Below are 14755 nucleotides of genomic sequence, written 5' to 3'. Positions count from 1 at the left end.
GTGCGCTGATGTATAAAGTGTGACAAAAAAAAGAAAAAAGAAAAAGACAAGTCAATTACCCAGAAGAGACGTAAAACTCAAGAAGTCTAATTTTTGTCGCTCACTATATATGTTCCTTTCTTTCCACTTGAAAGAGGAAATAAAAACCTTTTCACAATGCCAAACTTATTCAACTACCTCGCTCTGGCTCTCTCGGCCGTTCTGGTGGTTTTCCCACCTCCCTCCACCGCTCAACCACCACAAAATCCCGAAGTCGAAGCGCTTCTCCGGTGGAAACAAAGCCTACGCAACCAAACAATTGTCAGCTCGTGGATTTTCAACCAAACAAATGGCAACTACTCTTCAGCTTCAAGCCCATGCACCTGGCGAGGAATTTCATGCAACGCTGCAGGAAATGTAACTGGACTGAACCTTGCCTACGCGGGATTACAAGGTACTCTTGATCATTTAAACTTCTCATATTTCCCTCTCCTCCTCCGTCTCGACCTCAAATACAATCGACTCACCGGTACCATACCCACCAACGTCGGCCTACTATCGAACCTCGTGTATCTTGACCTCTCCACCAACTCTTTCTCGGGCACAATCCCTCTCTCTGTCGCGAATCTCACCAAGGTTGTCGAGCTGGATTTTGGGCGAAATGCCATAACAGGGCAGCTTGACCCGCGGTTATTTCCTGACCGCGGGTCAAGTCAGGCTAACACCGGCCTGCTTAGCCTCCAAAGGCTACTCTTCCAGGATACCTTGCTCAGTGGTCCCCTCCCGCCGGAGATAGGTAATTTGGAAGATTTGACAATCTTGGCTTTAGATGGTAACAGATTTTCTGGCCCAATTCCTCAATCTTTGGGTAATTTGAGTAAGATAACTTTCCTGCATCTTAGCAGAAACCAATTTTCTGGCCAGATTCCTAAGATTTTCGGCACCTTGATCAAGTTAACCGATTTGAGCTTGTTTACAAACAACTTATCCGGTTCAGTACCGGAAGAAATCGGAAATCTTTCATCATTGGTACGTTTTCATCTAATCTTTAACAACTTGAGTGGTCAATTACCTCCACAACTGTGTCGAGGTGGAAAGCTACAAAATTTCACCGCTGGGTACAATAATTTCACCGGTCCAATTCCGGTAAGCCTAAAAAACTGCACATCCTTGTACAAAGTCCGGCTTGAATATAACCAACTGACCGGAAATCTTGATCAAGATTTTCGAGTGTACCCAAATCTCACTTACATTGATTTGAGGCACAACAATTTACAAGGGAAAATTTCACCCAAATGGGGGGAATGCAGTAACTTGACACTGCTGAATTTAGGCGGGAATTCTATAGAAGGTGAAATCCCAGTGGAAATTTCCCAATTGAACCAATTAGTAGAGCTGGACCTTTCCTCCAACAAGATTTATGGCGAAATTCCTGCACAAGTTGGACAACTGTGGAAGTTATCGTTGTTAAACTTGAGTGACAACAACATTTTTGGTCAAATACCGTCAGAAATCGGGGGACTGTCCAATTTGGATACTCTTGATCTCTCAATGAATATGCTAAGCGGACCTATTCCATATCAAATTGGAGACATGTCAAGATTAATCTTTTTATGTTTGAGTACAAACCACTTGAATGGGAGCATTCCATATCAGATTGGTAATCTTGTATCTCTACAAATTCTGCTTGATCTTAGTTACAACTCTCTCACTGGAGAGATTTCGCCTCAACTGGGGAAGCTGATTAGCCTAGAAGCTTTAAACCTCTCCCACAACTCTCTCTCCGGTTCTATACCAGATTCGTTTAGTGGAATGCTCAGCTTGTCAACGATCGATTTGTCGTTCAATGAATTGGAGGGTCCTCTGCCTGACTCCAAGGTTTTCAATTCATCTCCGCCCGAAGCGTTTTCTCATAACAAGAATCTATGCGGTGAGCCAAACCAAGGTTTGACACCGTGTAAAAACTCAGTGTCTGAGGGCGGTAAGGAAAATAAGGGAAACTCGCGGTTGATCATTATCGCAGTTTCTACCTCGTTAGGCTCATTGTTTCTCTTGCTTCTGCTTGTTGGGGCTATCGCGCTTCACCGGAAAAGTAACCGGAGAAGCCAGAAAGAAGATGTGGCAAAGGGAGAAAACATCTTTTTGATCAAGAATTTCTGCGGAAGAATTGTGTATGGAGATATCATCCGCGCTACAGACAATTTCGACGATGCATACTGCATTGGACAGGGAGGATCGGCCAGAGTCTACAAAGTTAACTTACCAAGTGGGCAGGTACTTTTGGAAGTTTCAAATAAATTTTTTCTATCTATCATTTCGATTGATAACTATCTTATATTCTGTGTAAATCTTCAACAGGTAGTAGCAGTTAAAAAGCTATTCATGAATGAAAGCTCAGAGATTGGGGGGATCAAGAGTTTTGCGAATGAGGTAGCCACGCTGACAGAAATAAGGCACCGGAACATCGTGAAATTCTACGGCTTCTGTTACCACGAAAAGCACACTTTTTTGGTTTGCGAGTACATGGAGAGAGGAAGCTTGGCGGATGTTTTGAGGAGAGAGAAAGACGCCAAGGAGTTGGACTGGAGTAAGAGAGTGAACGTAGTTAAAGGGGTGGCTCACGCTTTATCTTACCTGCATCACAACTGCGCGCCTCCCATAATTCATCGGGACATATCGAGCAAGAATGTTCTGTTGGACTCAGAAATGGAGGCTCATGTCTCAGATTTTGGCACGGCAAGGTTTTTGAAGCCCGATTCTTCAAATTGGACTGCGGTTGCAGGCACGTTCGGATACATTGCTCCAGGTAACTTTAATTAGTGCTCAAAAGGCCATCCTTTATTTGCTTGGCTAGCTAGTTTGATTTGCGAGTGAGAACTAACATGTGACATTGTTGGTGTGTTTTTTTTTTCTCCCTTGGGATTGCTAGAATTATCGTACACAATGGCAGTGACAGAGAAATGCGACGTGTACAGCTTTGGTGTTTTGACACTTGAGATTTTGATTGGATCGCATCCGGGAGAACTCAGCTCAAACCTATACTCATCCGTTGACAATGAATGCATACAATTGGCAGATGTCTTGGATCCTCGTCTTCCGCCTCCTAATAGTCAGAAGCTACAAGACGAATTGGATTCGATTTTGAATCTAGCAGTCTGGTGCTTGCGCGTCGAACCACATTCTAGGCCTACCATGTACGATGCATCTCAGGTGCTTGAGATGAACGCCGGAGCTGGCAGAGAGAGTCCAAAGTTGGTTAAATCTGTTAGAGAGGATGTTGATGAGCTGCCCATGCTTAGTTAGTTAGTTGAATGTTTCTTTCTCTCGTTCTCTCTTTCGGTCTTGTAATCGGGGTTAGAGTAAGGTTTTTTGGGCAGTGGTCTCAAGTACCAAAAGCCATGTTAATTAAGGAGCTGAGGACGTCGCGATGAAAGGAAAATGTTGTTATTTTAGTTGTCTCTGGGACTATTTTCCTACTATTAGTGGTGTCAAATATGTATCATACAACCGAAATCCTTAGGCATCTCCGATATTGTCTCGCCTTATCAAAGTTTGTTGGTGTATCCTTTGGCTTGTTGGTGTATCATAGCCAATGACCCGGTGATTGTTTGAAAGAGGGGTGATATACAAATTCCAGTCTCGCATTTTTCTAGTGTACTTTGAAGATTGGTTTCAGCTTCTACTTAGAACCACCCATTTTTTTGATGCACTAACACACTGCAGTCTAGTTGATTCAGTACAAATCAAGAAGATCGATAGTCCAAAACAAATCAACAAGGAGTGGAGAGGTCTCATGCGTGCTATTAACTAATGCAGCTTTCTTTTTGTCTATTGTCATGGAGTGCGGGATATTTCAATTTAATTTGGGATCGAATAGGCCATATTATGTAGAAAATTTTATATCTATTCTGAAATTAATTGACAATGATTGGAGAGGTCTTTCGTGTTATTAAGCGTTCTTTCATTTCATACCCAAGCATCGTGAGATTGTACACTAACTTTTTTCTACAAAAACTTTTTTGTAAGACTCTCTCTCTCTCTCTCTCCGGTTCATATATTTTAGGAGAACGTTCTTACTCACCTATATCACATAAAATTTTTGCGTAAAACTAACAAACGCAAAAAAAATTTAAATAAAGACAACCAAAAAATTATGCTGCATAACTTAATCACTAGCAAAAATGGGGCAATTTCAAGTCAAGAGATAGGGGAAAACTTACAAGCAACGCCTTTCTGAGCACAACGGCATTTAGGGGTTCACCTTTTATAGCCCAAATAATTCTAGGCTCCCATTTTCTTGCAATTGAAAACCAAGGGTTTTGGCCATTTGGGCCTTTGTTGGGCCTCTAAAAATTTTGCTTTGGGCTTTAGGCCTAGATTTAATGAAAAAAATGAATTCGTTTGTTACCATTCAGTATTTCACACACCAAAGGCCCAGTAAAGCCCAAGGTATTGATTTGTGTATTCAGAAAATTACCTATGGGTCTGGAAACCAAGACTTAATTCCCATTAAGGATGAACTCAATTTTTATTTACCTCTAAGGACAAGGTAGTGACCACACACTTCGCCACAGTTCCTTCTGCTGGACATACCCAGGTACTTTAACCGTTTAAACGCCGTTGTTGTTATCCCTCGACCAACCCCAAGTGGAACAACCCTCCTTTCGCTCTTTAAAGGAGAGCCTCTCTTTCTAACTTTCTAAACCCTAGCCGCGCTTCACTACTCTCCCCCTTGCGGGGGGGGGTTGTTGTGGACTTCCACTTCCTCTCTCTCTCTCTCTCTCTCTCTCTCTCTCTCTCTCTCTCTACTTCAGATCTATTCCCTTGACTTCTGCGAGTTCTGATGTCGGTGAAGCCAGTCGTCGCTAGAGCTGTCTACCTGTGTGCTCCTTTGTCCGATCTTCCTCATCGTGTGCTCTTCTTTTCGATCGTCTTGCAATTCAATTGACGTTATTAGGCCGGCCCCGTTCTTATCGTTATAGGCGTCGCATAGGTTCGAGCCCTGACAGGGGCGTAGTTCCTTGGGACGGAGATAGTAGTCGGTGGCACTTTACGGTGGGGTGTGGTTGCTGTGGTGATTATGGTTCCGTTCTGTCGGCGTTTATGGACGGCTGGATTTAGGTGTGATGATCTGCTATAGGTTTTTTTGTTTTGTTGATGTTTTTTCGGTTTTATCTGTTTTCTCCCCCGTTGAGGGGGCTTTCCTAACCCCTACGTGGGTTTTTTGTTAGTTGCTTGGCTAGTGTTGCGCTAATTGGAGATGTCCTTTCTATTTTGCTCATTAGGTTGTGTGAGGCTCTGAATGTTCTGCGTGGCCTCCATTGTGGTTGCTATATTCTCTCTTTTGGGATGGTTGCCCTTTCGTTGTTATTCTTTTGTTATCAATGAATATCATCCTATCGATTGACAAAAAAAAAATAACAAAAAAAAAGCCGTTGTTAGTATAGTGCCATATTGGTCTGTCTCTCTCCTTGAATCTTGATAACGGAATCCCCAAGATCAACTCAGCATCTTCCTGACCAAATATGATGCAAATTTAACAAATACAAAAAAATAAAAAAAAATCGAATAAAAACAAAATAAGAAAAAGTCCTAAAATTTTTAAAAGTCCTTGGGAGAATACCACTCTGTTTCTTACCCACAGCATCTTGCACACACAATCTTCACCCCAGGAGCACACCCCATGCTCTATTACCACTGTCGTGGGATTGAGAGAATTCATCACACACAAGTACTCACAAATATTTAATTCATCTTGAATCAAAATACACACAAACATATTACAACTCCCACACATTGTCACTTTCACTCAACTCACCACATCTCCCATCTCACACGTAAACACTCAATCGGTAGGGGAACACTCCCACTCTCCTCTACTCACAAATTTTGTCTTAGAAGATCAAAAAATTCGGAAAAAATTCGGTTGGAGATAAAAGATTGTCTGACCGCTTTCCACCATATCTTTTAAAATCAATTGGTGGTAGAGAGGGCTTCAATTAGGTCTTTTGTGGCATTCGACATCGCATCCACAAGTTTGTTTTTATAGCGGTCGTAGAGAGTGACATTGTGTAACCAAATCCATGGGGGCACTCCGGGCTCAACAATCCTTCCCTCACGATGACGCTCCCGCGACTCGAACCCATGATTTCTTGGCTCTGATACCACTTGAAAAATTTATTTTGCTGCCAACTGAATAATCAAAAGCAATATTAGGAACGAAGAATAAACGATGAACACCGGATATACGTGGACAAACCCTAAATGGGCAAAAACCACTGGAATGAATTAAACATTATAAAAACCATTGTGTGGTTGCAAAAGACCTTACTACACAATTGTGAATCCTCACCAATTGACTCAAGATCGATTGCAGAATCCTCGTTCACCACACCCAGTATTTAATTGCCGCCGCCTTTAATCCTCAAGCCTTCCGAAAATCCTTCCAGAAATCCACCGGAAGTTTACTCAAGTTGATTGAATCAAAGTTTGTAGAAACTTCTTGGAGATTGATTAATTGATGCCTCAATGATCCATGAAAATCACTTGAACTCCAAGACCCAAAGCAGACACATCTCTCGGTTTTTTTTTTTAATTGCCGCTACACTTTCTTTTGACTGCTATATTCCACATCAAACCGACCAATACACGGATCGATCAGTAGCGCCTTAATTAGACAGGAGCTTCCGATGGATATCCGATTTATATCCCGATGAATCCGTTCCGATTTAGCTTCCTCCATTCGCAAAGTCGTTCTGTCTTTAGCCATTTGATTCACCCTCTCAATTACAAATGAAGATTCCTTCCACTCTAATCCTATATAGACTCGCTACGCTTATAAGAGAAAAAAAATACAACTCGATAAAGAATAAGATACAAAGAAAAATGCGTTTTGTCAATGGAATTGCCAACCAAAAAAGAGCGCCGCTTTCTAGAGCTAACAATCTCCCCCTTTGGCACTTCCATGACAAAACACCCTACAAAAATACTATCATATCCCTGAGTCGTTAATCCGCAACAACCATAACTCAAACAAAAACAAGGATTAGATACCCAGAATTCCTTCTCCCCCTTTTTGTCTTGGAAGGACGAAGGATGAGCAGGATAGAAACAACAAGAATAATGCCCTGCACATGATTTAGTTTAGCCAGGACTCATAAATCAATATCCATTATAGAGAAATAGCCAACTACAAGAATAAGAGGCAGCAAATATTAGAGACCAAAAACCATAGACGTTTAAATGTCAATATCCAAAAACCATAACAAGATTCAACAACTACGTACGTCATTAAAAGAGCCAATAAACCATCCTCCTAGCAAGTGAAAAGCATATAAGTCTGCCAACTAAAAAAAAAAAAACAGCCTTATATATACAAGGCTAGCCAATGTTCAAAGAAAACTAGCAGGTACGAAGAGAGCATCTACCAAAGATAAATCAACTAGTAGCATAGAACAGAGAGAATCATATGGCGATTAACGGGCTGGCGGAGGGTTTTTTTTTGTGTGTGTGTGAGTATATAAGAGAAAACTAGCACAACCGGCTACGCCCATTCGGAACGGTAAAAAAAAACATATGAACTTAGAAGGAAAAAAAACTTGAATTCAAAACTACCAATATGAACTTACATAAAATTTAGAGCAACAAAGGCGACATATCCTCTCTTATCACGATCATTAACAACCATCAACATACACATCAAAATCAAAACATGAGCGAACGGTGTAACGTCTCATCATAGAGATATCGAGAGGAAGAATGCAACACAAAACATGGCCGAATGTTAAAGTGAATGTGTGAATCACGGAAATCATATCAAGCTCAATTCAACAAAGGGGTTGGTTCTCATGTACACTTGGAGTTTCAAGACGACTCCCCCTCAAGAAGTCAAACCGAGCTAAGTCCTCAATGTGATTCGACTAAACGAGAAAGCAATGCTGTAACGACCCGGGTTTTTGACCCAATTTTTTTTTTCTAAATATAATATTATTAGAATTATTTTCCTTAATGCAATTATTTTTTTTAAATACAATTATGCATACAATATATACATGCATTCTTTTTTAAATTTTCCTACACATACATGCGTACATGCACACTCCTTCTCCTCCCTCACCTCAAACTCTTTCCGTCTCCTACTCAGTCTCTACTTCCTCCCTAACCCTAAAACCAAGCCAAATTCGTCCATTCTAAATTCCATGAACCCAACCCCATTAAATTCACTCTTATTCTCTTCCACTAAAATTCTCCTATAAATACCCCACCCCATTGACCCACGAAATTTACACCACAATATTCCCCACGCCATACCAGTCCAAAAGAGAGAGAAAACCCAGTTTCAATCCATGGAGTTTTAGAGAGAGAAAGAAAGAGAAAGAAAAGTGGGTTTCGTACCAAGACCCAACCAAACTCAATCCGACCATTCCAATCTATTCCTCCTACTTCTAGCATCACCAAGCATCGTCCAATTCAATTCCAAAGTCTCCGATCAAAAAAAATCCGAAGTCTTCTTCCCCAAAATTCAAGATTCGTTTTTAAATCAATTGGATCCGATTAAAGGTATTATAATTCTATCCAACCTCTTCTCTAAGTATATTAAGTGTTTATATGCTTAACCTTATGTCCCGAACGAAAAAAATATAGTTTACCGCGCGTTTTCTGCCGTATTCATCAATCTGATATTATTTTTGAGCCCGACACTTTATTTGTAATTATTTACGAAGAAGATGACCTTTATGATAGTTAATTTACAATCCGTCTGATATTAATATTATGAAAAACTATTGATCGGATATTATTTTCTTACAATGTAATATCAACTTAGTATAAAACGTATTAATTATATCAGTTTAATTTATCTGGTAGATTTAGTTGTTTTTAAATGTTTCGAAACGACTTTTCGACCTTCCGAACATTGTTTTTGACGCCCGGACTATTTTTTTTCTAGACTTTTCACACCTGAAAGATCATAACTTGTTAAGATCATATTTTTTTATTTAATTATCTATTTATTAAATTATTTATTAGTTATCTATCAAGTTTACTAACGAAAAATCTTTACGACCTTCCAAACAACGTTTTAACACCCAAACTAATTTTTCCTAGACTCCTTGCATCACAAAGATGATATCTGGTTAAATTAATATTTTTTTTATTTAATTTACTATTTATTGTTATTTCTATAGCGTTTTCAATCAAAAATTCTTTGCGACCTTATAAACCTTATTATAAATGCCCGAATAATTTTATTTAGACTCTCTATATTCTGAAGATGAAATCTTGTTAACAGTAGCATATTTTAATTTGCAAATTATTTATTATCTATTTACTTCACTTTCGGCCACTTTATTTAAACGTCTTTATTTAAATTAATTCCGTGACCTTCCGGACCCAACTTTTGACACTCGACTGGTTGCATAGGACCTTTAGGACTCTTATTAAAGTCGTGATAAATGTTTCACTATTTTTATCCAATTAATGTATTTAATTAGTTTTTAATTAATCTATTATCTTAGAATTAATTAATAAAAGTCTAGAAAATTTTCCTTTTAAATTCATTTTAAAACTCTTACTTTATTGTTGACATTGTGACTATACAAGATTAAGGGCAACGGCCCGTTCATAATAAGTTGCGTGGTTACGTTGTTTATTAATTGTTTTAATTATTATTGATTTGTTTTATATTGCATCGATACTTGATTTAAATGTTAGATTGGACCCTAGAGATATGGGGTGGTATGCGAATAGAATTCATTAGACGGTGCTAAGTAATGGATGAATTGAAAAGTTTTATTTCTAGATTGCCTGCAGGCGTGATGTTGAGAAGTGATGAGTTGGATGTGGTAATTTGAAACTGGCAAAGTAAGCCCAGTGATGAATTGAAACTGGCGGGAGTCCAGTGTTGATATAAAACCTGGCGGTGGTCCAGCGATATTTTTCTGATGATAAAACCTGGCGGTGGTCCAGCGATATTTTCTGATGATAAAAACTGACGGGTGTCCAGTGATAAATTGATGAAAATAAAACTGGCGGGTGTCCAGTGATAAATTGATAAGACCTCAGGGGTAGCCTGACAGGACCTCAGGTATGAGGGTAGCCTAGCAAGACCTTGAGGGCAGCCTGATGGACCTAGAATTGTGAGAGTGGCCAAGCAGGACCTCAGGGGTAGCCTGGCAGGACCTCAGGTATTGAGGGTAGCCTAGCAGGACCTTGAGGGCAGCCTGATGGACCTAGAATTGTGAGAGTGGCCAAGCAGGACCTCAGGGGTAGCCTGGCAGGACCTCAGGTATTGAGGGTAGCCTAGCAGGACCTTGAGGGCAGCCTGATGGACCTAAAATTGTGAGGGTGGCCAAGCAGGACCTCAGGGATAGCCTGGCAGGACCTCAGGTGTTGAGGGTAGCCTAGCAGGACCTTGAGGGCAGCCTGATGGACCAAGAATTGTGTGGATAGTCTACTAATACCCCGTGATATTGAAGGTAGCAGAACGTTTGAAATATGTTCAACGGAATTTTGAGTTTGAAAAAGTGATGGATACTATGGTGCAGGTATGATTATGAAATGTGAGATTCAAAAGAAATTAAATTAAAGGCAAGTTAATGGATAGTAATAAACTGGTTTATGTGGAACAAACTTTGTCTTGCTTTTTTTTGCACTATTATTATCCTGTTGCTTGCTATCTGTAATGTAAGAGGGGTGGTTGGGTTGGATTATTCTATTGGGTGATTTATCACTCACGGATACGTCTGTATCCTGGCAAATTGTTTGCTTTCGGCGATCAATTTGCTAGAGGGCGCAGGATTCACTGGAGATGATTCAAAGATGTTGCAGTTCAACACGGAAAGAATATCAGGAACGAAGATCGAGTATGTTTCGGATTTGTATCAAGCCTAGAGTCAGCTCTGAAATTAATGTATTTTGAATCAACAAATTTATCTTGTGACTGTAATAGTTAAATTTTATTTTGAAAAATTATATTTATTTAGCAAATTTTTTTAAAATTTTATTTTATTTTGCTTCCGAAAAGTCGGGGCGTTACAAATGCTCCCCCTCAAAAGTAGACTCCGGCCCCCTCCTATATTATCATGATCTTTCATTTCCTTTTTTTTTGATAATCACAAAGAAAAGTATTCTATTTTACCCCACTGCCATATGACGCGAACATTCAGAGGCGCTCTCTCTCTCTCTCTCTCTCTATCTCTGCTCTTTCTCTCTCATTTTTCACTCTCCAAATCTAAAATGGACAGCCTAGATGCACTAAGTGGGCACCACATGGTACCCAGCACTGAAAAATTTCTCCACCAGAAGTGGCCGGTCTTTTTGAGGCAAGCTAGGGCCATAGTGGAAGGGGTCAAATGGGAGCGGGCTTTAATGAGAGATGTTAAAGAAAATACATCCCAGGCAGCAAATTAATGTTAAAGAAGGAATATATCTTGGGCCACAAGAAGAATTTTGCATATTCATTCTTACATCATATTTCACAAGTCATGGTGAGACCCTCTAAATAGTTCTGTTGGCACCACATTCACTTGTGAGAAATGATGTAAGAATTAGGGCTGTCCACGGTCCGGATCGGATCGGATTTGTATGAATCCAATCCTAATTCGTATCTCACGATTTTTAGAAAATGCAATCCAATCCTAATCCAAAAGTCTCACTGTTCGGTTCCGGTTTCATCCATGGATTTCCTTCCAAAAAAAAAAAAATTGATGCTACTACCATGATCATATTCCAAATAAAAATGCAAACACTAATTTCCATAAACATTGTCCAAATTGTAAAGGTAGTAAAGGCATTAAGGCAATAAACATGGTAAAGGCAACAATCAAATAAAACTAAGCATTATCCAAAATACACAAATTCTGGTCTAGCATAATCTACTTATTACATCTCATAAAAACCAAACAAAAAATAGCAAATTAATTAGTTTCTCAAAACAAACAAGCAAATTAGTAAAATTATAATTTTTTATAAGTATATATTACCCACACATATCTATATTTTTATTTTTTTAAATATCTCACGGTCCGGTTCGGCTAATCCACGGTTTTGAAATGAAAATCCAATCCTAATCCGTATCTCACGGTTTTTTAATTTTCAAATCCGTGTCTGGACCATTAATCCATAGACAAAATCCAAAAAGCACGGATCAAATCAGTCCAGACCGGTTTCATGGTTCTCGATTTTTCTTGGACAGCCCTATAAGAATAGATGTGTAAACTTGGATGCAAACCTCTCCCCTCGTTCATGGATGGTTTTCTTTGTTGGACGTGTCCTTTCTATATATGCATCGGAAATGCGAAATAACTTAATCGAAGTGTTGAAATCTCATATAATTTTGGCTTTTCTTTACTTGGTGAAGCGTTAATTTCGGCTTCTTAATTTGCAATTTGAAATTGGACTGAAAAGTATTTTTAATGGTTCAAATTTGTTGAAAAAGGACTCTAGCAGGTAAAAAGTCTATTCTTGTCTCTAAGAGTTAATTTATTCTCTTTTGTGTATATAACATTTTTGAATCCTTGATCGTGAAAATGACGGTCAAGATGCGACTGCTTCCTGCAATCTTAATTTGGACTGCAGCGTTACGGGAAGTCGGGTCATAATAAGAAACTTCATACTTCTATGTTATAGGAAATAATACCTTTGAAACCAATCACGCTAAGTTATTGGTTAGGTAAATGGACTTCGAATAATAACCACACCAAGGTTTCATGGTTGACAATTCTCTAGATTCATTGGAGAATAAAATTAATATTGGGCAAACTACATATTACTTTCTTGTGGTTTAGGCCTTTGGCACATCACTTTCCTCATATTTGAAAATGACCAATTCTCCTTCTCATGGTTTCGGATTAAAGTGCCACGCTAACACCATTAATAAAAAATATTAAAAAGACTGTGATACCCTCTGTCCCAGACCCACCTCCACCTAGGGATGGCAATGGGGACGGGTCGGGGACGGGGGTACTACCTCCACCCCCTACCCATTACCCCCTACCTCATCCCCATCCCCGACCCGATCCCCAATGGGAATTTGTTTTTTTCCTCCATCCCCGACCCAAACGGGGAACGGGGATCCAAAACGGGGATTCGGGGATTCGGAATTCGGGCACCTTTATTCTGCAACACACATTGGCATGCACCTGTATTTGCGGCACATAATAGCACCTCCATTTCCTACACCTGTATTTCACAATTTCAGCATATACTACCAATTTTCAGCACATAAGTTAATCTGCAGCACTGTTTTTCCAGCACTAAGTTAATTCCAGCACTAACTTCATAGTTCCATAATTCTAAACAGCTCATAACCGGAGCAAACATTAAGCAAATAAAGAAACAGTGCATATTCCATAGTTCTAAATAAATATATAGTATATATTTATTTATTTATATATATAAATATATATATATTGGGGATTTGGGGACAGGGCGGGGTGGGTAACGAACGGGGAACGGGGACGGGTAGGGTTTGGGGCGGGGACAGACCTATCCCCGTCTCCTACCCGATCCCCGAATTTTTAAAAAAAAATTCCCCATACTCTATCCAATCCCCAAACGAATCCCCGAAGTTCGGGAATTTTAGGGGCGGAGAACGGGACGGATTCGAACGGGGCGGCCGAAATTGCCATCCCTACCTCCACCCCTATCCCCACCATCGCTTCTCGCTCTGCAACACCCAGTTTTCTCCCTGGTTTGGCCTCGGCTTGTTGGGTCCTAATCAGTTTCCTCTGTATGGTTAGGAGAAGAGGGTCATGGATGGTCAGGCCGGTGTATCCATAAATCTATTAGCTCTGTACTTTGTGTTATGAGTTAATAAAACTTATCAATGCCGTTTCAATAAATAACACCCAGTTTTCTTTCTCCTCCAAATCGGACGCCATCCCCTCCGTTCCTCCACAAATTTTGACCCCAAACACCATTGCAGATCCAATGGTCAGATATGTATCAAAAAAGTTTCGTATTTCTGCCCTAAAATTGCAGAGCCCACCACTCTCTCTCTCTTCACTCTCTCCAAACCGGACGAAGAAACAACGGAGACAACGATGCTCCGACCAGCGAAGGATCATGACGCGTGACGGAATTAGATCAAGTTCTTTACTAAGGTGGTCATGGAGCAGAACGTACCAGTGGCGGAGGGAGCATGGGACGAGCGGGGGCATGTGCCCCCACTCGATATTTTTTTTTTGAAATTGAAGATTTTAAAATGTATATTTTGTATTTTGTATAGTTAATTGTGTTTCATAAATTTACTTTTAATCTTTCTACGACATGTCGAATATCATTTCATTCTCAATTTTTTGTTTCATCTATTTGAATATTGTCATTACATTGGTGAAATGAGATGTCTAATGTGGAAAATAGCAGTCACTTACTAATTGGAACTCTCTAATGCATAATGTTCAAAATTCAAAAATGCCTAAACCATGGGCTATACGTTTTATACTTTAACAACTATTAACAATGAGAGCAATATCTATATTATAAAACAGAGCGGTTTTTGTCTATACAAATAAATCCAGCACCCTCTACAACCGTCCGATCAATATTTCATGTTAGTTGTAGCCGTTTGATCGAGAGAGTACTTCCTAATATAAACTCTCCTAACCTTATGACCGATCAATTCTTTCAATTAATTGCTTTTACGTTGTTTCCTTAAGAAGGTTTTCCTATTTAATTTTCCTACATCCAACTCAATAATTTCCTTTTAGGTTGATTTTTTAACATTCAAAAACAAAACAAACCTTTTTTGATTCATATACTAAAAGAAAACATTCTT

At 39.5% G+C, this 14755-nt stretch overlaps 1 protein-coding gene across 1 annotated transcript; it reads left to right on the top strand.

The window, feature by feature from the left end:
• The first annotated feature begins 143 nt into the window (after positions 1 to 143).
• LOC131318086 (MDIS1-interacting receptor like kinase 2-like) lies at positions 144 to 3542 on the top strand. Its single transcript, XM_058347890.1, has 3 exons — positions 144 to 2253; positions 2338 to 2785; positions 2909 to 3542. The coding sequence occupies exons 1-3, from the start codon at positions 157 to 159 to the stop codon at positions 3280 to 3282; spliced, it is 2919 nt and encodes a 972-aa protein (XP_058203873.1). The 5' UTR covers positions 144 to 156; the 3' UTR covers positions 3283 to 3542.
• The last annotated feature ends 11213 nt before the right edge of the window (positions 3543 to 14755 follow it).

This window comes from Rhododendron vialii, chromosome 2a (genome assembly GCF_030253575.1).
Source record: "Rhododendron vialii isolate Sample 1 chromosome 2a, ASM3025357v1".
Classification (NCBI taxonomy): domain Eukaryota; kingdom Viridiplantae; phylum Streptophyta; class Magnoliopsida; order Ericales; family Ericaceae; genus Rhododendron; species Rhododendron vialii.
This window is presented reverse-complemented; position numbering and strand designations above follow the sequence as displayed.

Excerpts from the sequence above, each read along its gene's own strand:
- LOC131318086 (XM_058347890.1), top strand. The coding sequence starts at position 157 with ATGCCAAACTTATTCAACTACCTCGCTCTGGCTCTCTCGGCCGTTCTG. Across the intron at positions 2,254-2,337 it reads TTAACTTACCAAGTGGGCAG|GTAGTAGCAGTTAAAAAGCT; the intron begins GTACTTTTGGAA and ends AATCTTCAACAG. Across the intron at positions 2,786-2,908 it reads GTTCGGATACATTGCTCCAG|AATTATCGTACACAATGGCA; the intron begins GTAACTTTAATT and ends TGGGATTGCTAG.